Genomic DNA, 27592 nt, shown 5'->3' with positions numbered 1-27592 from the left:
CAAACAATACTATAATTTTGACGATGGGTTGGCGTAGCGCGTAGTGACCAGTGACCCTGCCCGCTAAGCCGCGGTCCCGGGCTCGAATGAAGTTCGAATCCCGGTAAGGCATTTGTGTAATGAGCACAGATGTTTTCTATTTATGAGCATTTTCAGAATTTGGGTCCCCCAATTAAGTTTTAACAAAAATTAACTCACTGTCAGTTTTGTGACGACAATTAAGCATAAAATCTGTCTAAAAATTTACTTTTTTCACATTCTGAATGTAGATTATCGCTTAAAATTAAAGTAATTAACACAAAAAAAAAATCTTATAGAAATTTCATGCGTATTTATCGTCACAAAACTGACAGTGAGTTAATTTTTGTTAACAACTTACGCTTATTTGGGGGGGTCCCAAATTCTGAAAATGCTCGTATATCGAAAATTGCCCTAAACCGAGACGCTAGGAAAAAAGGACAGCCTTTGCCCAGCAGTGGGACACAATATACTAAACAAATTATAAGAATAAATGTTTATGATAAAAAGGAACATTCTAACTTTGCGAAGTGACTTTTGAGCTCATAATGAACAACTTTTACTATGGGAACAATTATGAAATCACGAAAAATAATTTGGCTGTTCAATAAATTTCGACTGTCATCGTATTCGTAATTCTTTGGTAAATCGTAGGATCAAAGCTCCAGTCCTCACGATACAGGCTAGACCTTAGTGTGAGGGTTACTGTTTGTTCTAAGCTCTTGTATATTTCTATTGTTTGTTTTTCTATTATTAACTTAGGCTTATGTATTGCAGATTTGGAAAATAAATGTATTGTATTGTATTGTCATTATGCCGCTCATTTCTATTGTACAGCCAACATTTTTCTCGTGTTTTCAGCATTGGTCCCATAAGACGGTCTTCTGTATTAAGCTACTTGCCTCCTAGTCAAATCAGCTTCTTTTTAAGAACTGTCAAAACGAATTTGAACGACTTGCTGATATGAAATTTATATGAAATCAAATTGAGTGACGTCACGGTCAACTCAGTTACTTTATATATTTCTACCTGACTTATTAAGTAGAAATTGGATTTGAAATTAACTTCTATCCATGTTTTTCTTATAATTATCTGATGTTTTATTTTGTGCATGGTATAAAATATTTTATGTTAACTACAGTCAAGTTCCCTTTTCACCCTGCATTATTGTAGTTTTATATCATATAATTTGTTCACAGTAAGGGAAAGAGGAACGGAATCGTCACCAATCCGGCGATGCGACTTGTTGCGAACGTCAGGAACGGCCTTGGTAAGTCACATTTTTAACCCCCGATGTAATAACCTAACCACAAAATTAAAATTTTGAAAAAACCCCGACCGCGACATAGTAGACCGATTTTCATGAAACATGGCTAAGAACACTCCCGACTAACTCAGCTTTCAGACAAAAAAAATACTAAATCTAAATCGGTTCATCCGTTCGGGAGCTACGATGCCACAGACAGACACACACACAGACAGACAGACAGACAGACAGACAGACACGTCAACTTATACCACCCCGTCGTTTTTGCGTCGGGGGTTAAAAATGAAGGGGTGTTACAAGTTTGACGTGTCTGTCTGTGTGTGTCAGTCTGTTGCATCGTAGCTCCCGTACGGGTGAACCGATTTTGATTTCATTTTTTTGTTTGAAAGCTGAATTAGTTGGGAGTGTTTCATGAAAATCGGTCCACTAGTAGCGGTACGTAACTTTAGCACTGACCGTTATTGCGCAGAAGCCAAAAACAGATCTCTCAGGGGATTACAGGGGGCGAAGGGCCCAGCTATCCCCTCCACATTTCACTCAGCGCTAAAGTTACGTGCCGCTTCTTGTAACCCCCGACGCAAAGACGACGGGGTGTTATAAGTTTGACGTGTCTATCTGTGGCTTCGTAGCTCCCGAACCCGCTTTAGATTACATTTTTTTTCGTTAGCTGAATTAGTCGGGAGTGTTCTTAGCCATGTTTGATGAAAATCGGTCCATAATGTCGGAGTTTTTTCAAAAATTTAAAATTTTGTATTATGCTTATTACAGACAGTGCTGCCGCCAATATCCGTCGCACTGGGGTGGCGCTAGCAGCCAGCGCCAGTTCTGCCAACCCCGCCGTCAAAACCAACGCCTTCCAGTGGAGGAAAGAGACGCCACTATAAACTAGAGCGAGACAACAGAGCACCTATTGTAATGATGTGCTAACTTTTCAAAATTGCGAAATATTCAAGATAGGAAGAATTCCTCGTCCGATAGGGAGATATGGAAGAAGAAATCTGCGCCGACCTCAAGTAATTGAGATAAGGGCAAGCGAATGATGATGATGGGGAATAATCATCTTCTGGGCGAGCTCACTCCATCGTAGAGCACGTCTTTGCCTTTGGCTAGTCTGTGGCCAAGAGTAAGCCCATTTATAATAATAAAAAAAAAAGTTTTTACACTTTCCTTATTTTTGTGTGGAGATTAACGGCTCAGCCACGACATTGGTGTAAGCGCGACAGCGGTGAGCGGCGGCCATACATTGGAGCGAGACACAGCGATGGGACTTTTCATTCGCACGTATGGCTGCCACTCACCGCTGCCGCGCTTAGACCAATGTCGTGGCTGGGCCGTGAATATAGGAAATTTAAATTTATTAAATAGATAGTATATTTTATACCTACATTTAAATTTCCTATATTTCTTGTGAGACTTTCATGAAATATAATGGAAGTGCCATCAGCACAGAAACGGTTAACGGCCCAGCCACGACATTGGTCTAAGCGCGGCAGCCATACGTGCGAATAAAAAGGCCCATCGCTTGTCTCGCTCCAATGTATGGGCGCCGCTCACCGCTGTCGCGCTTAGACTAATGTCGTGGCTGAGCCGTAATGGTGTATTTGACCACCATATAAAGCCTGGCATCCGTTGGCTCGTTAGGTGGACGACATTCGAAAAACTGCGGGGCACTTCTGGATGAGATTAGCCCAGGACCGGGATAAGTGGCGTACACGGAGGGAGGCCTATGCTCAGCAGTGGGCGATTAATGGCTGAAATGATGATGGTGATGATGATGATGATGATGATGATGATGATGATGATGATGATAAAGCCTGACCAGAAATATAGACTACGCGCCATGTTGCGGAATTTCATTAGAACTAATTTCTTCATACTAATCTGAACTGTCAACCCATACATCATAATAACAGCGCCCTCTTGACAAATCTCATTTCGTCACTACTTTTAAAAAAACTTGTATCTTCGTCTGTCAATGAAAAGGAAATTGTAGTAAGTATGTATGGAATGCATATAGACTTACTGCGTTTTAACTTTGAGGAGCAGCGTGAGATACGAGATTTTTTCAAAGTAGTGACGATATATTAATGACATAGACATTAATATATCGTCACGATTATATTGAATCGGTATTAAATCAAAGAAATTGATGAAAAAGTGGTGTAATATTTGTTTTAATTATCTATATTCACAATTATGTCCGTGTAAAGGAAGTCATAGTATTAAGACTATGATTCTAAGGACTTGGCAGTTAAGTCTATTTTTTTAGCCTATGACATTAACAATATTATTTTTAAGTTATGTAAATATGATTTGTTGCGTAATTGAAACCTGAGATATTGTGTAATTATGATTTTGATATTTTTATATGACGTAATTTTTTGTGTGTATACTTTGTCTTTGTGAGCTAATTTAAAACTAAAATGTGTAAGACTCATATAAACAAAATAAAATGTACAGTGTTTACTGTAGAATTCAGAACATAATTGTAAAGTTAAATATTTATAAATTGTGTCGTTCCTAAATAAGAGGACGCGCGGATCGGTGAAACGAGCCAATTTCGACACCTTTAAATTGAGAACGTCGCAAATGATAACTACAAAAGCGAGAAGAACTCAAGAAATAGACATTATGTGTAAAGCCGTAAGGTCGAAAATATCATGTGACGCAATTATTTGATGAATGCATTCGTCCAAACGAAAACGATTGTCGTAGAAGTAAGTTCTCAATTACGTTACGAAATTGAGAATTAGCTTTTGTCAATACTGAAGACGCTTTGATTTTATTAGTTTTACGTTTAGTAAATCCAAAAGGTACAAATTTTCTGCAATTGACTCAGTTTTGTTTTGAAAAAAAAATGTCAAAAATTCGACTTTTCACAATCTGAAATTAAATTCATTAAACCTATTTTTAGCAACATAAAAATCTATATTTTTTCTGTTTGGTAGTAAGATTTTACTAGCTGTTTCATTTTGATATAATGTTTTGTTGTAATACAAATTATTGACATAATTTAACGTTTCATATAATACGACATTGGCACAGTTATATCAAATAACATTCAAATATACAATCCACCTCAGATTTTTTATGTCAAATTTTACTTTAGACGAAATAATAATATGAAATTATATCAAAAATGATGCACCCTTGACTGTATCTATAATACTCTACATCTGAATCTATAATTAGACAAAAACGTCCTTAGAGACTAAGTTTTATCGGTTAAGCTAAATTTTCTTAAGGAAAATTTGCTTTTAACTCGATTTTAAAATATGTATGTAGAAAATTAGTGTTAAAATAAACTTCAGTGAAAACTTGAGAATATTGGAAGATACTGTTCTTGTAGTCTTTAACCCTTAAATGCATAGTGATGTATATATGCATCATCTATTTCTGACTCTATTGACAGCATGTCAGAATTCAAATTTAAGTGTTAAAACGACTTTATACATTTATAACATCGTCTTTAGTTCTTAATCCACCAATACTCCAAGTACTTCAAAATCCACCAATCAAATAGATGTCGATTTAATATGTTTAGGATTTTGAACTTTGCTGTCAGAAAGACCTTGCACCTCAGTATCGCCCCCTGGTGGAAAAAACGAATCATCTGTTTTAGAAAAAAAAAACATTTTGTCTCGATAATAGTACATTGCGATACAAGTGCTGAATAAAGGAACTTCGAAAAAAGTGGCGATAAATTAAAACATGACCGAAGTTCCTTTTCGCACGTGTATCTGATGAAAATGAACCACTTCTCGCTCTACTGAAAAAAAAAACCTTCTGTACTGAAAATTAAATGTCTTGCTAATTTAACATTAGACGTAGATAAATCGACGGCCTAGTGCTAAAATACAGAATCCGGTGGATTAAACCAAAATAGTACAACAACCATACAAATGTGATCTCAGAACTGCGAACAAACTCAGACATTCTGATAAAAAAAAGTTGTGCATTTAAACGTAATATTATGATGTTTTGAATTATACTAGTCCCTTTGGCCGGGTCTGCACCGACCGCACGGGTACGGTCGATGTTTACCCGATTTATTGTGTAAGTATGGCGTTTCTATAGATTTTGACATAAATGATATAAATTCTAAAACGAACAGCTAAAAAGTCTAAAGAAGCGCCAAGACTTTCTGATGTGTATACACAAGTTAATATATGGCAATATGTATTGTAATTTAGATATTAATTAATAAATATAGTAGGGTTTTGAAATTTTAAGATGGCAACACCAACTTAGCGTACGAGTGTATAATTTAAACTGGCTACTGATGCAATATAAAAAATATAACATTGATAATCTCTGTTTGAACATAATTTAAATATAAAAAGATTATGTCCCATACATTAAAATGCGACCGCCTAAGAGTTTGCAGAAAGTAGATGGCGCCACTAACAAAATGCCTTGTTGCCATCGATTATATATATGTACTTGTAGATGGCGTTAAGTGTTACTTTTGACATAGATTTATGGCGCCGATTTATATTTTTAATGGAACCATCTACTTTTTACACCCTTTTCGGCTGTTATATTTTAATGTATGAGATGGTATAATCTTCTTATATAATATAATCTATGGTTTAATTTAAAGTAAATTCATCAAATATTATGTAAAAGTAAATTAGGTGAAATCCTATTTAAATTTAATACAGTATTGTTCGAGGCACTAATGTTTAGGAAAAAGAGGCAAAATTATAAATACAATGACTTCTTTGTTATTAAAAGGTTTTATTGAGTTATTTTAGATTTGACAATGGGCAATAACTAAAGAAAAAAATACTAAAACTAAAAAAAACTCATTGAACTCAACATAATTTTACTTCTGAATGAAAGACAAAACATCTTATACAAAAAATGCAAAGTTTGAATAAGTGAAAAAGACAATTTTAGATAATTTAGAAGTCATTGCTAAAAAATTAGAATTTTAAAAATTCTCAATGGTATTGTTGTGGTAGTGTTTCGGCATAAGATTAAAAATCGAATTAAATTAAATTTAACTAAATTTTTGAGGCTGAATCTTGATCGAGTTTGAATTTCGTGTCATAAAATTGAGGCTAGAATACTTTTTTTATTATATTATTTTATTAAGGGCCAGTTGCATCAACCACATTTGACAGACACATCATCGTCACGCAGCAGACGTCTATGGAACTTCTCATACAATAAAGTTTAACGAACGCTTTAACGGTGACAGACGGTTTGATGCAACCGGCCCTAAAACTACGATATAATATAAAAGTAATACGCTTTTAAAGCGGTTTGTAACATTACCTTTTATTTTATATCGTTGTTGTATATTTTTAGTGTACTGAATTTTGAAAATTATTCATCGCAAGATGAATATTTGGAAAATCTTATTTGACTAACCCTCTAGATTTCTATGAAGGGAATGCATACACAAATGTAACAATAATATCTCATGTATATTGTATTTTAAAGTCATAAAAAGTATTAAGATATTCATAAAAACTCCTTTTCTCAAACATGCAATGAAATATTGTCTTTACGTTCCTTAAAATGGGCTGGGAAGTATCGCTTTTTGGGCGCAACAACTCGAGAGGACTGTAAAGGGATTTCATATTATTTTTTAGTCCTAGGCCTGCAAAGTAACTTTTTTTTATAAAATATTGTCCTTTAGAGCATTTTTTTTATTTCATTGTATGTTTGAGAAAAGCACTATACATGCCTCGGCGTGAAAACGGATTCCCGGCCTCGTATCCCTATCCGGTATCCCGTATATACCCACTTGGCCGGAAATCCTCATTTTCCCGGCCTCTGATGTAATGTACTATTTTTTTTGTTTAGTGACGTGCAAATTCATTTTCATATTTTACCAAGTGGTTATAACTCGTTTTATGACTAAAATGATTTCATAACATAACTCTCTTTGCATAAAATAAGTTCTTATAATATGTACAACTAAAATATCTTCATATTTTTTGTGACAAAAAATACAAATTATTTTTTATATTATAGTTTTGAATCAATTCTTGCTAATCTCCAGTCAATATTTTTTAGTTTTTTTTTACAAATATTTTAACATTTTTGCTGTGGGTTATATGAATATATATATGTATATGGCTCTCATGCAAAAATCTTCGCATATAACGCCTTAGTTTACGCTTATTTTGTAAAAATATAGTAATATTTATTTATTGATTTTGGGTGCGTGATATTATGTTTTAAAGCCTAATGTAACGTTTATAATATACACAAATATAATTAATTTAATATAATACTTATTGCAGTAAAATACGAAAGCAAATATGCAATCAAAATTATACGAAACGTTACATTAGGTAATATAAAATTATGTCAAATTTCGTGCCCATTTTAATTTTAAAAAGTTTACGAACCAAAGACAACACTGGCACACAGCTTTGATAAAACTTGCTATCTCTATTGTTCCCATAATAAAAGCAAGAAAGAAAAATACCGATATTATTCCATTAAAAGATACCTTTGAGAGAAAAATTCACAATACAATTAAAGAAAACATTTTTAATACATTGTGCAACAAGAGATGTAAGGGGGTATTAATAACGAGTGTCGTGATTCACGACAGCCGCAGGATCTTCATGTAGTTAATTATTTAATAGGTGGCGACAAAAAATTGAGGTACAATATTAGTATGAAGATCGTTAATCCTATATAAATCAATCTTGGTCCCGAGGTACGTTTGTTTCTTAGACTTTATCTGTCTATACGGAGTTATTTACGTCTTTGACTAGACGCAGACTAGCCTTGACTAGATCCCTGTTGGCGTTATTTGAGAAGATTATGTGCCAAAACTAGCCAAGTTTTTTTTTGTGTTTGAAAGAAAAATCCATACTGATATTTTAGGTGGGAAAGTGTGTGTCTGTTTGTTTTTCCGTCTTTCACGGCAACGGATTGACGTGATTTTTTAATCGGATATAGTTGAAGGGATTTAGAGTTACATAGCCTCCCTCCCCACCCTAAAAGGGGGGGGGGTTGGAGTTTGGAGCATTCCGGAATTTTCGCCGCAGCGGACAAAAGCTAGCTGGTTATATTTTATTAACTTTGGTTCGTAAACGTTTGTGTGAGTTTGGCGACATTGTGATTTAGATTATTTTGTTTGTGTTGAATCTGTACGAATATAGCGTAGGTGGTGCCGTGCGATACATGTTGTGAAGAAATATATTGAAATATATATAATTTCTCTTATATGTGTGTTTTATTTGAAATAGAGATCGCTAAGCTCGAGAATGATTTTGTGACCACACCAACGGGTAAACACCAATTTTTAACCCCCGACGCAAAAACGATGGGGTGTTATAAGTTTGACGTGTCTGTCTGTCTGTGGAATCGTAGCTCCCGAACGGATGAACCGATATAGATTTAGTTTTTTTTTGTCTGAAAGCTGAGTTTAGGTAGTGTTCTTAGCCATGTTTCACGAAAATCGGTCTACTATGTCGCGGTCGGGGGTTTCTCTAAATTTTAATTTTGTGGTTAGGTTATACTATTCGAAAACCGATAGGAAAATTGCATTTTATCCACAAGAGTGCAAAGTAATTTCGTACAAATTTTAACTTGCTGTCTTAATCTGGACGGTACAATTTACCTATAAACGATGAATTTGAATCATAAATATTGTATAAATTGTTGGATTTGGATGCGAATCGTGTTATTTTACATCAATATACCGCTCGGGCGAATCTCGACTGGGGGGCAAATGTAACTGGTCCATTTTTTCCATGTTTTACAATGTTTGCATTATTAAATAGAGTGTCTACCGGTTATATATACGGTAGGCGTGTTCAGTGTCAATGGATTAGTTACAATGCCCCCCCAGTCGAGATTTACCCCGCTGTACCTTACATACGTACCTTACTTAACAAACTGCATTCTCTCAATTTTGAACTTCATCTTAATGCGTTAAGGTTGATATAAGAACAGTTGTTCGTATGATCGATAGGATGTCACTGCGCAAGCGACGCCCTTCTCTAACGTCATTCCAAACCGTTTACCGAGCTACAGTTCAAAATAACCAGTATAAATAAACTAGCATTTCAGTTCTACTCTAATAGTTATTTGTTATACAAGGGGGCAAAGTTGTATTTTAACGCCGAGTGTGGAATTGAAAAACGAGCAAGGGAAAAGATTCTATAGTTGGACCACGAGCGAAGCGAGTGTTTCGAGAATAGAATCCTGAACTTGCGAGTTTTTTAACACACGAGAAGTAAAATACATTTCCACCCGAGTGTAACACAAAACTTTTCCCCTCACTATAGCGAGGAAACTACAACGCAAAAAATGCGTTTATCACAGCTTCCAGTAGTTCCACAGGTGGTAAATCATCTTTATTACTAGATTCACCTACTTTTATCAATTTTAAAGCAGTTAATTTGACTTTATTCAAGGTCAAATTACTTTACCCACTAGTGGATAAAATGCGTTTTTACCCGCTGGTATTAAAGGACAAAACACGTGTTTCCGAGATAGTGAGGGGAAAAAGAATCGAATAACCTAACCACAAGAAATGAATCGCTTCTTTTTTTACGCACTAGTGCGAGAAGTGGTTCATTATATGTCAGGTCGAAACTTCGGATGGCCATCTGTACTGAAATACATCGTACGATACACCTGCAAAAAGGAAATTCGTAACTCGTGTCGATTAAAACACTCCCTTCGCTCGTGTTTTACTTTATCGCTACTCGTTTCTAATCTCCTTTTTTCCTCACTTGTATCGTAATATACCATTTTCGTGTCATTCTCGGTATAGAAACATGTACGTATTCTGATCACGGTACCCACAGATCTCGTTGCCTACTATTAAGAACTCATTTCACCAGCGCTCGCGCATTTCTCTCAACCAATGAGAGTACAGTCTGGGCAGAGTGGGCGGAATCAAACAAAGCCGCGCCCAATCAGAATCAGATTTGAAATTTATGAAATCAAAGCTTACATAGTTTAGCTGTCTACAGAAATAGATTGGCACCGTCATATTTTGATGCGATGCGACCGTGGATAGAAATTAATGAATATTATATGCTTGTAATTTTATTTTCCCCTCACTAGCTCGGAAACACGTGTTTTGTCCTTTAATACCAGCGGGTAAAAACGCATTTTATCCACTAGTGGGTAAAGTAATTTGACCTTGAATAAAGTCAAATTAACTGCTTTAAAATTGATAAAAGTAGGTGATTCTAGTAGGGGAAGGTGAGGTAATACGATCCCTGGAGGTCAAACGATCCCCCGCCCTAAATCAGAGACAACTAGTGCCATCTATCCAAATGCGCTTTAAACATGTTCCCCGCGCCTGAGCCAGTCACCTCTCCAAGTGTCATGGCGGTGCGAGAGCTCGGCGTGATTTTATTAAAAAATAATCAAAAAGTGTGGCTCTGATTTAAGATAAGCCTGTTTTTGAACTTTCATTACTTTATTCATGTTCGTATTTATTGAAATATTGTGTTATTTGAGGGTATTAATATCGGTTAGCTAATATTTAAGCCATGTTCGATCACCGCACGCGTTATTTGAAGGTTATAATTTGATCGATATCTAGAAATTTGGTGTTTGGGGCAAAACGATGCCTTTCTATGTGTTTAAAATGATCCCTGGAATCATTTTACCCCATTAGTATTTGTTGTTTTTACAGATCATGCCGCGAATTTATATACGCAAAAGTAATCGCCTAAATTGGCTTGAAGAACAAAATGCAGAAGGCATTAGATGCCGTCAGAGATGGCATGCCTTACAAAACTGCAAGTAGAGTTTAAGGTCCCGGTGATGGCTTTAAAAAAAAGAGCCAAAGGTAAAAATAAAATAGCTGTAGGCTCCGCTAAAAAGCTAGGTCGCAAACAAACTGTGTTTAACTTAGAACAAGAACAGGAACTGGTTGATTACATTAAGGACATGGAGTCTAGAATGTACGGACTGACCACACAGGATGTTTTAAGCTTAGCTCACGAACTGGCAGAAATAATTGACCTCATCCATTTTCTGAAGAAAAAGGAAAAGTTGGACTTGAATGGCTTCGTTGATTTAGTTTAGACGTAGACATCCGGACATTACGATGCGTGCCCCAGAATCGATGTCTTCTGCCCGGGCGCGAGCCTTTAATAAGGCCTGTGGTGGACAAATTTTTTCGACTTTCGCAAATGTGCAAGCAAAACATTATTTTCCACCCCATCGGATATTTAATGTTGACGAGACGAGTATATGCACTGTCCCAACAAAAAACTCGAGAGTGTTTGCACAAACGGGCCGTAATAAAATGCCGGGCCGTAATAAATAAAGGGCCGGGTTTAAAATGATCCCTGGGATTATTTTACCCCTACCCCAGGGATCATTTTATACAAGGGTGTGTATAAAATGATCCTTTACTAAACTTTATCAAAAACCTCTAATACTATAAAAATACACACATATAATAAAAAACAAGTGTGCAGTTACAACGTCAAGTAAGTTTACTACCTACAACAATAGAAATCTTGCGGTTTTTGTCTTCAGCTTTAGCCACAGTTAAGTTTTTCCCTTAAGGGAATCATTATACCTCACCTTCCCCTAATAAAGATGATTTACCACCTGTGGAACTACTGGAAGCAGTGATAGACGCATTTTTTGCGTTGTAGTTTCCTCGCTATAGTGAGGGGAAAAGTTTTGTGTTACACTCGGGTGCAAATGTATTTTACTTCTCGTGTGTTAAAAAACTCGCAAGTTCAGGATTCTATTCTTGAACCACTCGCTTCGCTCGTGGTTCAACTATAGAATCCTTTCACTTGCTCGTTTTTCAATTCCACACTCGGCGTTAAAATACAACTTTGCCCCCTTGTATAACAAATAACTATAACATATTTATATTTAAGATTTTATTTATCGCTTATATTTATCAAGTTAAATATCGGATCGGAATCATTACGATTCAAGTGAAGAAAAGAGGAAATTATAAACAAGTGACGACAAATTAAAAATCGACCGAAGGGAGTGTTTTAAATCGACGCGAGTCACGAATTCCCTTTTCGCAAGTGTATCGTATGTACGGGTATCTGTACCTATCAGTCCTACCATATGGTATACCTAACGTTTTTAGGTGCAGTCAAAAATATAGCTGTGAGTACAGAGTGCCAAAAATATATATACACACCTTTATGTACAGGGAATAAAGTTCTGTAAACATATTTTTTCTACTCCCGAACCGATCCGTCATTTACAGGATCGTGCATAGATCTTTAAAACCCTACATAAGAGGGCTTTCGTGTGAAAAACAGTGAAATCGCAACCGAGCGCTTAATCACATCGTGTGTGGTATCAAATTAAAGAGCTTTGCGAGTAGTTTACAAATATATATCACATTATAAGACTTTTTCTTCTTGGTCTAACAAAATATGAGAAAATGTCCAAAAGTGGTAATAATTGTACCGGTGAAGGCTCGTTTTCAAAAAATTGCCAAAAATAAATAATAGCAATTTATAATCACTAAGGCATAACAGCAGTTTAAGTAAACGTTGCAGATTAATTAAGTACAAAAATTACTTCGATGTGATGTAGATTTTCAAGGAAATTGTCACTTAATTTTAGGTAATTTCTGAAAAAAATTGAATTCGTCTTAGCCTCGTTTACTCTTTTTCAAAACCTTATAATAAAAATGTAGTCTTAGAAGATTGTAGTACAGGATATACGAATTATAAATTTACCTGTTTTAGTATTAAAAATTGTCCAAATTTTACAAATAAGATCGACTAATTCAGCTCTATACGTGAGTTTTTTTAAACGTGCATTACAGAAATAGTTATTTGTTATACAAGGGGGCAAAGTTGTATTTTAACGCCGAGTGTGGAATTGAAAAACGAGCATGTGAAAGGATTCTATAGTTGAACCACGAGCGAAGCGAGTGGTTCGAGAATAGAATCCTGAACTTGCGAGTTTTTTAACACACGAGAAGTAAAATACATTTGCACCCGAGTGTAACACAAAACTTTTCCCCTCACTATAGCGAGGAAACTACAACGCAAAAAATGCGTATTTATCACTGCTTCCAGTAGTTCCACAGGTGGTAAATCATCTTTATTATTAGATTCACCTATTTTTATCAATTTTAAAGCAGTTAATTTGACTTTATTCAAGGTCAAATTACTTTACTCACTAGTGGATAAAATGCGTTTTTACCCGCTGGTATTAAAGGACAAAACACGTGTTTCCGAGCTAGTGAGGGGAAAAATTCATAATTAATTTAGTGAGTTAGTTATCGAAAATCCAGTCTTATAAAAATCAAGATAATAAGATGCTCTAACTGAAACTTGAATTAAATAAATCTGTTGGATAACGGAAAGTGTAGTATTTCACCGACTAAAACTATCAATTTTACATTTTTCTTACGTTTTTTTTGAAAGCACCCATAAGTATATTCCCCAAAGCCGTCCGCCGGCTTTCCGCGTAGGTATGCGCGCAATATCCAAAAAGCTGAAAACGCATTGTTTGGCTCTGTAACCATGGCAACACATTGTTATAACGCTTTGGGCAGCTGAGCTGACAGTGCAAACCTTTGCATCAAAATACAGGAAACAGAGTGAATTTCAAGAAAACTATTAAAAACTGAAAGTGCATGGTCGTAGAAATAGTACATTACGATACAAGTGCGTAAAAAAGGAAGATCGAAACGAGTGGCGATAAATTAAAACACGACCGAAGGGAGTGTTTTAAATCGACACGAGTTACGAATTTCCTTTTTGCACGTGTATCGTACGACGTTTTTCAGTACAGATGAGCCTCCGAAGTTTCGACCTGGCATATAATGAACCACTTCTCGAACTAGTGCGTAAAAAAACGACCATCTGTACTGAAAAAGTATTGTATGCAACGGTGTTTAGCTGAGTCAAAAAATACTCGTGGCACCTTAATTAACAATTTTCGGCTTCGCCTCAAATTGTTACTCACGCCCCTCGTCTTTTTTGGCTTCCTTTAAGCGCCTGTTGCATAAAATACTATTTTGAACTCTGTCTGTATTCACAGGTGTGTTATTGACTGTACGTTTAAAATCACAGGTGGTAAAATAAAACTACAAACTCAAAAACTATTATGTAATTTGGCTATGTACAATTATTTTACTACATTTACAATAAATAATTTATCTACGAACTAAAAATACTCTTATCACAATATGTATTTACAATATTACTTTAGCTACATTATAATTTATAACTATTCTAGTATTGTAGATAACTACATACGAATATAATGGACTAAGAGCCCATAGCCGCCAGACCTTCCTCATTTTCTCAAGGATGAAACTTTGGGATAATGTAGAGTTGGTATCGACGTTTAATGTCTGCATATTACCTAGTTCGGCCCGTTGGCCATTAAATAAATCAATAATAATAAATAAATAAATATTATAGGACATAAGCTCAAGAAGGCTTGTGTTGTGGGTACTCAGACAACGGTATACAGAGTGGGGCCCCTTGAAAGTTTTTTCTAAGAGGTAATGTATTGCGAATTCTGTTAAGTCTAAAGTGTGACAGACAACGTCAATGACAACAATAATGGCGTACATTGATGCTAATATTTATTTTGTATGAAAAATTAAAATATTAAAGACTTCATAATTTTTAAAAGTCACTGAACAAATGTTGATCAGTATAAGGAGAATAGCCTACAGTTCAATTCTTCGCCTTTGTTACAGGCCCCACTCTGTATAATATATAAATACTTATATACATAGAAAACATCCATGACTCAGGAACAAATATCTGTGCTCATCACACTAATAAATTCCCTTCCCGGGATTCGAACCCGGGACCGCGGCGTAGCAGGCAGGATCACTACCGACTGCGCCAGACCGGTCGCCAAACGCATTGCCATTTTTTTGCTATAAGGTTTTTTTTTAAATATTGCCTGTCCTTAAATTCTCAAGGCTGATTTTTATACATGTGTTAGAAAAGGCTGTAAGGATTTGATAATCATCTTTTTCTACTCCCGTACTGTTATTCGTGAGTTACAAGGTCGTGCATAGAACTTTAAAACCCTACATAAAAGATGTCAGGACAAGTCTATCTAGTCTATACCCTGAAAACATTTAGTAGCAGTAGCACGATATAGCTGTTACAGTTCAGTAAATACATTGCTACCAACTTAACAAACCAATTCGCAGAGTCGAGACTCCTTCGTTTTCTGCTGCGTTCATTGGCGACGCGTCGAATCGCATTCAAATGTATGAGAACTCGATTCAACTCGGCTCGATTCGTCTTAGTGGCCAGTTTTCAAAGAACCATACCATAGACAGTTTTATTTTCATGTTTGCACTCAAACTGCATATTCAAAATGGTAGGCGGTCCACCTAGATAACTAAGATGACTGAAAGTAGGTATTTGTTGAATTTATAATTTTCTTTCAAAATAAGTGCTTGGTCGTAGAAAAAGTATTGTATGCAACGGTGTTTAACTGAGTCAAAAAATGCTCGTGGCGTCTTTATTAACAATTTTCGGCTTCGCCTCAAATTCGTTACCCACGCCACTCACCTTTTTTGACCTCTTTTAACCACCAGTTGCATAAAATACTATTTACTAACCATTTGCGCCGGCTATGGCTTGAGAAATTAGGGCTGTTAAGTGTTATACATTAGGGTAAGTTAGAGAGACTTTCAAGCGGCTGGTACAAGTCACGCCCGGCAGAAATGGTCTGGAAGTGATGATTGTCAAATCCTTGCAGTCTTTTCTATTACATATAAAAAAAAAACCGGCCAAGAGCGTGTCGGGCCACGCTCAGTGTAGGGTTCCGTAGTTTTCCGTATTTTTTTCAAAAACTACTAAACCTATCAAGTTCAAAACAATTTTCCTAGAAAGTCTTTATAAAGTTCTACTTTTGTGATTTTTTTTTATATTTTTTAAACATATGGTTCAAAAGTTAGAGGGGGGGGACGCACTTTTTTTTGCTTTAGGAGCGATTATTTACTAAAATATTAATATTATCAAAAAACGGTCTTAGTAAACCCTTATTAATTTTTTAATACCTATCCAACAATATATCACACGCTGGGGTTGGAATGAAAAAAAAATATCAGCCCCCACTTTACATGTAGGGAGGGTACCCTAATAAAACATTTTTTTCCATTTTTTATTTTTGCACTTTGTTGGCGTGATTGATATACATATTGGTACCAAATTTCAGCTTTCTAGTGCTAACGGTTACTGAGATTATCCGCGGACGGACGGACGGACGGACGGACGGACGGACGGACGGACAGACAGACATGGCGAAACTATAAGGGTTCCTAGTTGACTACGGAACCCTAAAAATCAGCCTTGAGAATTTAAGGAAAGCTATTGTTTTAAAAAAAAAACCTTATAGCAAAAAAATGGCCGTCGGGCCGAACTAGATAATATTATTAATTAATTTATTAATTTATTAACACAAGAGGTACATTCATAACAAAAAATATGTCCCACAAAACGGTTTTCACAGTTTGACTTAAAATAACATTTAGATAGTAACAATTAAAAACTTAAACAGAGCTCTTTCAAATCAGGCTTCCGTCCTGATATCCGCAGGCAAACAGTTTAATATGTAGGGTAGACGTTTCGTCAAACATCTATCTCCATAGTAGCTGGTTACTCTGGGCACTTCGTATTTGCCTACAGTTACCGACCTGGTGCCGTGTGTATTACTTACAAGAGATAAACCATGATTATGACTTCCATGGTGACTAAGTGCTAATGTGAATTTATGCTGAAGGCTTACTGGAAGAATCTTACATATCTTAAATATGCAGACATTAACGTCGTACCACCTCTACATTATCCCAAAGTTTCATCCTTGAGAAAATGAGGAAGGTCTGGTGGCTATAGGCTCTTAGTCTATAACGAGTTGCCATGTAAAAGTTAAAATCCATAGTCTTTTTTATATCCGACACTAAGTAGGTATGTAAAAAAATATCCAGTACGTTTTCACATTATCTGATCCGATATCGGATGTCGGACCGATATCCCATACATTACAGGCGCCATATTGGATTTTTCCTTCCAACATCCGATATCGGATCGGATAATGTGAAAACGGTCTTATGATGAAGCCTATCGATCGGTATGACAAAACTACAGTGTTTTTTTCGTGTAGGTAGCGGGTTCGATTCCCGTTTAACCCATGTAATTATTTAAAAATCTATGAATGCAGTTTTTCTTAGTTTTAAAAATAAAATGAAGTCTTCTTTCAGCAATATATCCTGTCTCTGATATTTAAGGTACTTTCCTTCTGCAATAGCCGTGGGACTCCCTGTATTCTTTTTTTACTTTGCCCACCACTAGTGGTTTTTTTGTTTTTTTGACACGGGAAGAAAAGGGTTGAATAGTACATTATGCAACAAGGGGAGGAACTTGAATATTACTAACGAGAGTAAGTTAAATCGCGACGGCTTGCCGGAGGGATTTAAAGACTGAAGTTTGTAATATTCATACTCCCCCGAGTTACACACAATGTTTTTCATCACACTTGCAATATAAAAATATGTAAAAAGATAAAAAAAAAGTCGAATACGGTACTAGAAATGTCATAACTCCCTTGGGAGAACGATTTTTCTATAACTCACGCTCCGCCTGCGTGCAAAATCACGTTTAGTGTGCGAGTGTGATGAAAATGATATTTAACCCCCAACGCAAAAACGACGGGGTGTTGTCTGGGTCTGTCTGTCTGTTTGTGTGTGTGTAGCTGTGGCATCGTAGCTCCCGAACGGATGAACCGATTTAGTTTTACTTTTTTGTTTAAAAGCTGAATGAGTAGGGAGTGTTCTTAGAAATGTTTCATGAAAATCGGTCCACTATGTCGCGGTCGGGGGTTTTTTCAAAATTTTAATTTGTGGTTGGTTATTTATGGATAATACGGATGCCGGTCACGAGTCCCTCGTAGTTAAGGCTTGGACGATGCACCGAAGTCGTGCTAGACTGTTGACTCCACAACCTCCTTCGTCTGGGGACAAGAAACGATTATGTCATAATAAGAAAACTTTCTTGCCATAGCTGTCGCAGAAAACGACAGTAGGATGTGGGTTAAATTGTGGCGCAGGCGAGAAGCTGGCATCCTGTCACAGCAATGTCACAATTTCGTTTTCTTTCAAACGCTTTTTGCCAAGAGTGACATTGACACTTGAGTAGTTTCATGTGCTCTGCCTACCCCTTGTTACCCCTTGTTCGGCAATACAGCTATCAATACAGACAAAAGTGCCATTCTTAACTAAAGGCTATAAATCTTAGTGGGAATTGTCTCAGGATGTAGGTTGTACCTATTATTGTGTATTCCAATATCTTCTTATCTGTATGACCTTCCTATGTCTGTTTTTTTCCCCAATAAAGAAATAGTTATTTGTTATACAAGGGGGCAAAGTTGTATTTTAACGCCGAGTGTGGAATTGAAAAACGAGCAAGTGAAAGGATTCTATAGTTGAACCACGAGCGAAGCGAGTGGTTCGAGAATAGAATCCTGAACTTGCGAGTTTTTTAACACACGAGAAGTTAAATACATTTGCACCCGAGTGTAACACAAAACTTTTCCCCTCACTATAGCGAGGAAACTACAACGCAAAAAATGCGTTTATCACTGCTTCCAGTAGTTCCACCGGTGGTAAATCATCTTTATTACTAGATTCACCTACTTTTATCAATTTTAAAGCAGTTAATTTGACTATATTCAAGGTCAAATTACTTTACCCACTAGTGGATAAAATGCGTTTTTACCCGCTGGTATTAAAGGACAAAACACGTGTTTCCGAGCTAGTGAGGGGAAAATAAAATAAAATACTCCCTTCGTTCATTAATGTATTAAATTCTTCAGTACAGATGGTGTTTTTTTTACGCACTAGTGCGAGAAGTGGTTCATTATATACCAGGTCGAAACTTTGGAGGCTCATCTGTACTGAAAAACTTCGTACGATACACGTGCGAAAAGGAAATTCGTACGTCGTTCGAACTTCCTTTTTTACGCACTTGTGTCGTAATGTATTATATCGTGACTCCTTTTGAATTTGTTTTTTTCCGCACTAGTATCATAAATATCATAATTTACGTACTGTTAAGGAAAGGTTTCTCCCGGTCCAAGTTGGGTTCCCTGGCGGGACTCCTGTCACCGACTGGCTCCATGTAGCCCTTGCCTTCTGTCTCCAACTGTTAACAAAAAAAAATTGAAAAAAAAAATCCCCTGATACCGTGCACCAATTTCCACCAAACAGTCCGTTTTTACATTATCCGATCCGATATCGGATGTCGGAAGGATTTCAATGGAAAAAATCCAAGATGGCGCCTGTAATGTATGGGATATCGGTCCTACATCCGATATCGGATCGGATAATATGAAAACGCACTAATTCAGCTTTCAGAAAAAAACTAAATCGTAGTCGGTTCATCCGATCAGGAGATACGATGCCACAGACAGACACACACACACAGACAGACAGACACGTCAAACTTATAACACTCCGTCGTTTTTGCGTCGGGAGTTAAAGTTGCCTTAGTAAACCTGGCGAATGACAAGTTGTGAAGTTTTTTAGGGTTCCGTAGTCAACTAGGAACCCTTATAGTTTCGCCATGTCTGTCTGTCCGTCCGTCCGTCCGTCCGTCCGTCCGTCCGTCCGTCCGTCCGTCCGTCCGTCCGTCCGTCCGCGGATAATCTCAGTAACCGTTAGCACTAGAAAGCTGAAATTTGGTACCAATATGTATTTCAATCACGCCGACAAAGTGCAAAAATAAAAAATGGAAAAAAATGTTTTATTAGGGTACCCCCCCTACATGTAAAGTGGGGGCTGATATTTTTTTTCATTTCAACCCCAACGTGTGATATATTGTTGGATAGGTATTTAAAAATGAATAAGGGTTTACTAAGATGGTTTTTTGATAATATTAGTATTTTCGGAAATAATCGCTCCTAAAGGAAAAAAAAGTGCGTCCCCCCCTCTAACTTTTGAACCGTATGTTTAAAAAATATGAAAAAAATCACAAAAGTAGAACTTTATAAAGACTTTCTAGGAAAATTGTTTTGAACTTGATAGGTTCAGTAGTTTTTGAAAAATATGGAAAACTACGGAACCCTACACTGAGCGTGGCCCGACACGCTCTTGGCCGGTTTTTTTTTTATACTACGTCGGTGGCAAACAAGCATACGGTCCGCCTGATGGAAAGCGGTCACCGTAACCTATGGACGCCTGCAACTCAAAGAGTGTCACATGCGCGTTGCCACCCCATTAGAGACTTGTACACTCCCCTTTGCTGTGTTAAGTATAAGTACACAGCAAAAAGGAGTGTACAAGTTCAAAGGAGGGTTTGGGTTGCCGACGACTCAAAGGACAATAGACGGAACAAATTTAGTTCCGTAAGTCCTCCCGTCGTCAGCACCCCACACCCTTGTTGAGCTCTGGCAGCCTTACTCACCGGCAGGAACACAAGTAACACAACACTATGAGTAGGGTCTAGTGCTATTTGGATGCGGTCTTTTGTGCGGTCTGGGTGTGTCGGTTTGTGTGTGTGTTGATAACAGTTCTGTTCTGTCATAGCATAGGGTTTAGGAACACCACAACTTTGCCCCCTTGTAAAACAATAGGTATCTGTTTTACAAGGGGGCAAAGTTGTTGTTTAACCGCACGTACTCGTACCAATATTGATACCCGAGCAAACGAAAGATTCTAATATTAAAGCGCGAGCACAGCAAAAACGACGGGGTGTTATAAGTTTGACGTGTCTGTCTGTCTGTCAGTCTATTTGTGTGTGCGTCTGTCTGTGACATCGTAGCTCCCGAACTGATGAACCGATTTAAATCTCGTTTTTTTTCTTTTGTTTGAAAGCTGAATTAGTCGGGAGTGTTCTTAGACATGTTTCATGAAAATAGGTCCACTAGGTAAAAAACCCCCGACCCTACCCTACCCTACCCTACCCTAGGTAATTAAAATTTTTAAAAAACCCCCGACCGCGACCTCTCGGGTTAGAAACGCAAACACCTTGTAACTACTACTGAAAATGTTATTTCAACCCTTTACAGATGCTATCTGGCATATCTTCCGTACAAATCCCTGCGGCATGGAAGTTTGCCATATCTGTCCTTCGCCGCGGGCTAAATATAGGCCAAGTTGATTTCTATTCACATCTGTACTGTACAGCTACGTAAGGACTTAACAGCCGTCGTTATAAAATTTAGCATAAAAGATTGAAAATTTGAAACGCCGCGTTTTAGGTCATTTTCTGAAAAAGCTATATTTTTGTAATGCGTTTATTCGAGTACCTACTTATTCGCTCTTAACTTCGAATTATAAATCACTAGCTTTTGCCCGCGGCTTCGCTCGTGTTAGAAAGAGACAAAAAGTAGCCTATGTCACTCTCCATCCCTTCAACTATCTCCACTTAAAAAATCACGTCAATTCGTCGCTCCGCTTTGCCGTGAAAGACGGACAAACAAACAGACACACACACTTTCCCATTTATAATATTAGAATGGATAATGTATAGAGTTTGTTGAAGAAAACGTCTTGATTTATTTGATCGGTGATGTCGATTTCTCACATAAATAGTAGGTTGTAGATATTTTATGAACGATAAAATTTTTATTATTATTGTTAGGAGCAAAAATCGATTTAATTTTAAATGATCTTGTTTTTAGGGTTCCGTACCAAAAAGGTACAACAGGAACCCTTATGGTGCGACTCTGTCCGTCTGTCTGTCCGTCCGTCACATTCCTAAATATCTCGAGAACTACTAGTGCTATCAACTTGAAATTTGGAATAGTTGTGAACATTGTGAACCTCTACAAATAGAAGGTATAATTTTTTTAAATTTATTAATTTTAATTGTAGAAAATGGCCAAAATGAAAGGGGGGCAAACTGTAAATTTCAAGTTACTAGGTCAAGTGGGGTATCGTTAGAAAGAGCGCAAATTGAACGTAAATAAACTATTTTTTATAATTTTTTTATTGTGGAAAAAAAAAAGAATTTTGAAGGAAAATGTAAACAAAAATACCGTTCCCCCCCCTTATCTTCGAAGTTTACCAAAGAAAAATTATGAAAGTTGTAGGAAACATTGGTTTTATGCTAAATATTACAGGAAAAATATAATCGTGTTTGTATCTTGAAAACTTTTTTTTTAATCCACAAAAAACTTTTCAGATTTTTACTTTTAATTTACCCACCTTTGCGGATGTATATAGTACTTCAAATTAATACGAGATGTTACGTAAATCATCTTCTTTCCAATAAAGTAAAAATTGTTTAAATCGGTTAACATTATAAAGAATAATCCCTGAAAAACCAACATACTATGGTCGCGCAAATTAGTTAGCGAATTCACCGAGAGATGGCGCTATACACAATAATACTCATTAGTACCTATACTTTTGTCTTCTAGTCAAGTTGTTAGAGTTATGTGAAAACATGAGATTATTTTAACTGGAGAGTTTGAAAGTTTGTACGGAACCCTCGGTGGGCGAGTCCGACTCGCACTTGACCGGTTTTTAGGGTTCCGTAGTCAACTAGGAACCCTTATAGTTTCGCCATGTCTGTCTGTCCGTCCGTCCGTCCGTCCGTCCGTCCGTCCGTCCGTCCGTCCGTCCGTCCGTCCGTCCGCGGATAATCTCAGTAACCGTTAGCACTAGAAAGCTGAAATTTGGTACCAATATGTATATCAATCACGCCAACAAAGTGCGAAAACAAAAAGTGGAAAAAAATGTTTTATTAGGGTACCCCCCCTACATGTAAAGTGGGGGCTGATATTTTTTTTCATTCCAACCCCAACGTGTGATATATTAAATGATAAATGATGATAAATGATAAATGATATTTATTTTGCACGATTTTAGGTACGTAAGTACAATTGGGTGTTAAAACAAAAGAAGTGTCCTCTAAAATCTGCCGTTCATGGCATGCACAATTAATTCCTTATAAAATAAGTCTTAACATAATATCTTAAAGTAATATTTACAAAACATGCAATAGAATTAAAATAATATTTAAAGTAAAATTAGGAACATTGATTACGGCATTGAATTAATTTAATAGGAACTATGTCAATAAAAAATAAGATTATTAAAACCATTCACTCAGTTTCAAATGAATCATTGAGATATTCCTTAGTACTATAATAACATTTATTTACTAACATTTTTGTTAACAAAGACTTAAATTTATTTAAATTGGCATCTTTTATTTCAACGGGTAGCTTGTTGTACAGTTTAGGTGCCATGACACATATACTGTGGCCCATTAATGCCGTTTGATATCTCTTTATAGCAATCATCGGCTCCCTGGGTCGTAAATTACCCATAGGATTGGGCTCAGTCATTTTAAATAAAGATGGATTATTTTTTACAAAACTACAGCATTCATAAATGTACAGACAAGGTAGCGTGAGAATCTTTTTAGACTTAAAATACGGTTGGCAGCTCTCCAGTTGATTAAGATTATAAATAGCTCTAATACAGCGCTTTTGGGCTTTAAACATCTGATCTTTATAGGTTGAGTTGCCCCAGAATATGACACCAAAGCGTAAGTTAGAGCTGACAAATCCATGATAGGCCGTCAATACGGTTTTCTGGTCAGAGATCTTCGCTAATTTACCTAACGCATATGAGAATGTGTATAGCCTTTTACATATTTCTAAGGAGTGTGCCTCCCAAGACATGTTGCTATCAATGAATATACCTAGAAATTTGGTGACAGAAGTTTTAGTTATTATCTCTCCGTTATACACCACGTCTAATTTTGGCACAGCTTTTCTCTGAGTGAACTGCATAACATTAGTTTTACTAATATTTATTTTTAAATTATTGTGGTCTAGCCAGCTTATTATATTTGTAATGGTAGAATTAACATTTTGTTCATAATTTGTATTAGTTTCAAGTTCTATAAAAACTGTGCTATCGTCAGCAAAGAGTATCATTGGGTATTGGCTACTTTTTACGATGTCATTGATGTAAATCAAGAACAACAGAGGTCCTAGTACACTCCCTGAGGCACTCCATATTTTACGTGTCTACGTTCTGATTTATATGTCTTTTCTTCTCTGGAGGAGGTACAAATTTGCGTTAATTCTGTGTATTGTTGTCTGTCATCTAGGTAAGATTTTAATAAATAGTATGCATTTCCTCGGATACCATAGTATTCTAATTTTTTTAATAGCGTATTATGATCGACGTGATCAAATGCTTTCGTCATGTCCATAAATATGGCGCATGACGGATTTCTTGAGTCCAGATTGGTATAAATTTTGCTGACCAAGTCATATATTGCCATGTTAGTGGTGTTATTTTTCCTAAATCCTTTCTGTTCTTCTATTAATATTTTGTATTTATCAAGAAATGTATAAATTTTGTTGTAAATAATTTTCTCAAACACTTTAGCAAATATAGGTAACAACGTTATTGGTCGGTAGTTTTGCACATTTTGTTTGCACCCTTTCTTATGCAAGGGTTTTACAACTCCTATTTTAAGCTTATTTGGAAATACGCCAGTAGTAAAACTAAGATTAATTATGTGACTTAATGGTAAGGAAATGGATGCAGCCACATATTTAACTACCTTGGTGCTTATACCATCAAAACCAACGCTATGACTGTTTTTTAAGTTTTTAATAGCGTTTAAAACGTCATTAGGCGAAGTCGGAGCAAGGAAGATAGTATATGGATTACTAGTTATATTGTGATTGTATTGTTGGGAAGCATAAACATTGTTTTGTATTTCATCAATGAAGTAGTCGTTAAATGCTTTTGCAATATTAGTTGGGTCTGTTATCTGTTCATTGTCTACTATTAGTTGATGTATTGGCTCTGGTGGTAAATTACTTTTACATTTATTTATAATTTGCCACGTAGCTTTTGACTTGTTTCTCGAGGTTTTTACATAGAAGTCATTTTGAGATTTTTGAGTAAGCTTAATAACTCTTTTGAGTCTGGCACTGTACGACCTTAAAATATGTAGTGACCTTGCTTTTTCGTTTTTTCCACTAGATCGGTAAGACCATAGCATTTGTCTTTTCTTTTTGCAACATAATTGGATTCCTTTTGACATCCACTTTGGTTTTGCATTCACCTTTTTTTTGAAGCTAAGGTACGGAAAACATAGATCGTATAATAGTTTAAAGGTATTTAAGAAGGAATCATATGCAGAGTTTACATGATTACAATTTTTCACATCGTCAAATGTAATGCTTTTTAGATGTCTACTGAACTTTTCAAGATTTTCTTGACTATAGCAACGGCGCGTGACACGCCAAGACTTAATCAGACATATTTTCTTTACAGGACACTTTAAGATTTGGGCGGCATGATCCGATAGAGCCAATTCCACGACTTCTCCCTGAGACCCCTTTATGTTATGTGCGAAATTATCTATGCAGGTTCCGCTACATAACCTTGTTGGTTGTTTAATTTCAAGTTTTAAATTTCGACTTAAAAGATGGTGTAAGAATTCGTGGCTTTTTGATGTGTTTTTTAATGTATCTATGTTAAAATCCCCATTTATAACGACTTTTTTATTGTTTTTAATATCACATGTAAAGTTGAGTATGCTTTCAAGGCGGTCGTGGAACATGCTCAAGTCAGAGCCTGGTACCCTATATACACATACAACAATTAAGTTTTGCTCGTAAAGTTCTATAGCGCAACACTCTATTACACATCTGATTGAAAGATTTTTAATATTATTTAAAACTTTATATCGGTGTCCATTCCTTACTAGGATGCAGGCTCCACCCCGCTTCTTATTTCTGCAGAAACTGGTCGCTAGGCAGAAATCGGGAATCGTGAGGTATTTTTCGATGTCGGTGGTCATGTTATGCTCGGTGATGCAGATCACGTCAATGGGTCTTTGTTGGTTCTCCAGTTCATTCAGATTTAACGTGAGTTCATCGCTTTTGTTTATTAATCCAGATATATTCTGGTGGAGAATGAACATATGTTTACGTACGAAAAAACTTAGTTTGACTGTTACAGTGGAGATTGGTTGATGATTCATTTATGTTGAGACTCACACTTGTTGAATAAGATTGTTTTTCTACTACTTTAAAGTAATTTGTTATTTTGTTTGCTTGTCCATCTTTTTCTTTGTTATTTTGTTACTCGGCCTATTTAGTGAGCATCTATATTCTTCACGGATTTGCTGTAGAAGACCTTTGTTATTCGATGAGTTATTTACGGTGTAATGTTTGTCATAGTCATCAATATCTATCTCTTTATTTATCAATGATACCTGTCGTTTTTTGTTTGTCTGGGCATTATAGTTATTCATTTTTTCCCTTGTGTCTAAGTAGTTGCAGTTCGCAAATAACTGTGCCAGCGTTGACATGCTGTAATTCAATTTGCTTGTATTTAAATGATAATTTTCTTCAGTGCTACATAAAATAATTCTTGGTGAACTTAATTTTGTCAATAAGACACTAAGTTCTGCAAAATACTTAGTGGGGTTGCATTCATTGGCACCCATACACAGGACCACCCAGTCATTCTTGCCAAAATTATTTTCCATAATTTGTGACTGTTTCATAATGTATTCTAGTGTAGCGTCCGTGTATGTATAGCCTATTACATTGTATTGTTGCGGGGTTTTATACTTTGCCCTTTCGCGTAATATCAGCGCAGGTAGATTTCTTGCCTGTTGATCTCCCACTATATAAATACTATTACCAATTTTTGTCGTCTGCTCATTTTCTGGTGGACTATTTGGCACTTGTGGTGGGAGTGGCTTGGTAGACAGCTCCTTGTCAAGATTTGAGTTGACTTCTTGATTCAGTGTTGGATGTATTTCGTTGCTAGGTTCTTGTATTGTCATGTTTACAGATGACATAGTTTGGCATGTAGTACTTTCTTGTGGCACCTGAATAGTTGATTTGGTCATTTTTAAGTTTTTCTGTATTACTATAGAAGGTTTTTGTTTGCTTATATTTATTTTGTGAGGGGTTGCAACACGAGGCACGTTTCCGGTTGTAACTTTTTTATACATTTCTAATTTTTTTTTGTACTCGTCTACTGTTTTTTTTTAGAACTGAAGTTTCACTATTTAGTCTGTCAATTTCCTCGTGCGCGCTGGCAAGCTGTACGGTTAAACTACTAACTTCGTGTTTTAAATCAGCAATCATCACATTATCCATTATTGAAATATTTGGTAAACTGCGATGAGTGTCGCCATCTATCGCTGAACTTTCGGGTTCCGAGCCAGGAAAGAGGTCCTGTTCATCTGCCTCTGATGTTGATGACCCTGATGTATTGTGCGATTGTGGAACTTTAGACTGTGCCAGTTTGGTAGGTTTGCGTTTTGTGACATTGTCAGATTCTATTGGGTTTACAGAACTTGTAGATTTTTTTTTTGAAATATTACCCGTTGT

At 36.3% G+C, this 27592-nt stretch overlaps 2 protein-coding genes across 2 annotated transcripts in view; one reads left to right on the top strand and one right to left on the bottom strand.

Moving 5' to 3' along the window:
- LOC125240193 (ankyrin repeat domain-containing protein 50) overlaps positions 1-2504 on the top strand; it is a 50140-nt gene extending 47636 nt beyond the window's left edge. Inside the window, exons 31-32 of the mRNA XM_048148017.1 lie at positions 1218-1288; positions 2054-2504. Coding sequence (XP_048003974.1) covers positions 1218-1288; positions 2054-2169 — 187 coding nt within the window. The 3' untranslated portion in view covers positions 2170-2504. The remainder of the gene's footprint in view (positions 1-1217; positions 1289-2053) is intronic.
- Positions 2505-17988: 15484 nt separating this feature from the next.
- LOC125240236 (transcription factor SUM-1) overlaps positions 17989-27592 on the bottom strand; it is a 44446-nt gene continuing 34842 nt past the window's right edge. The window contains exons 3-4 of the mRNA XM_048148065.1: positions 19311-19404; positions 17989-18214 (exon numbers count right to left, since the gene is read on the bottom strand). Coding sequence (XP_048004022.1) covers positions 18138-18214; positions 19311-19404 — 171 coding nt within the window. The 3' untranslated portion in view covers positions 17989-18137. The remainder of the gene's footprint in view (positions 18215-19310; positions 19405-27592) is intronic.

Source organism: Leguminivora glycinivorella, chromosome 27, assembly GCF_023078275.1.
Source record: "Leguminivora glycinivorella isolate SPB_JAAS2020 chromosome 27, LegGlyc_1.1, whole genome shotgun sequence".
Taxonomy (NCBI): domain Eukaryota; kingdom Metazoa; phylum Arthropoda; class Insecta; order Lepidoptera; family Tortricidae; genus Leguminivora; species Leguminivora glycinivorella.
Note: the sequence above shows the minus strand (reverse complement) of the source record. Positions and strands in the feature narration are given on the sequence as shown.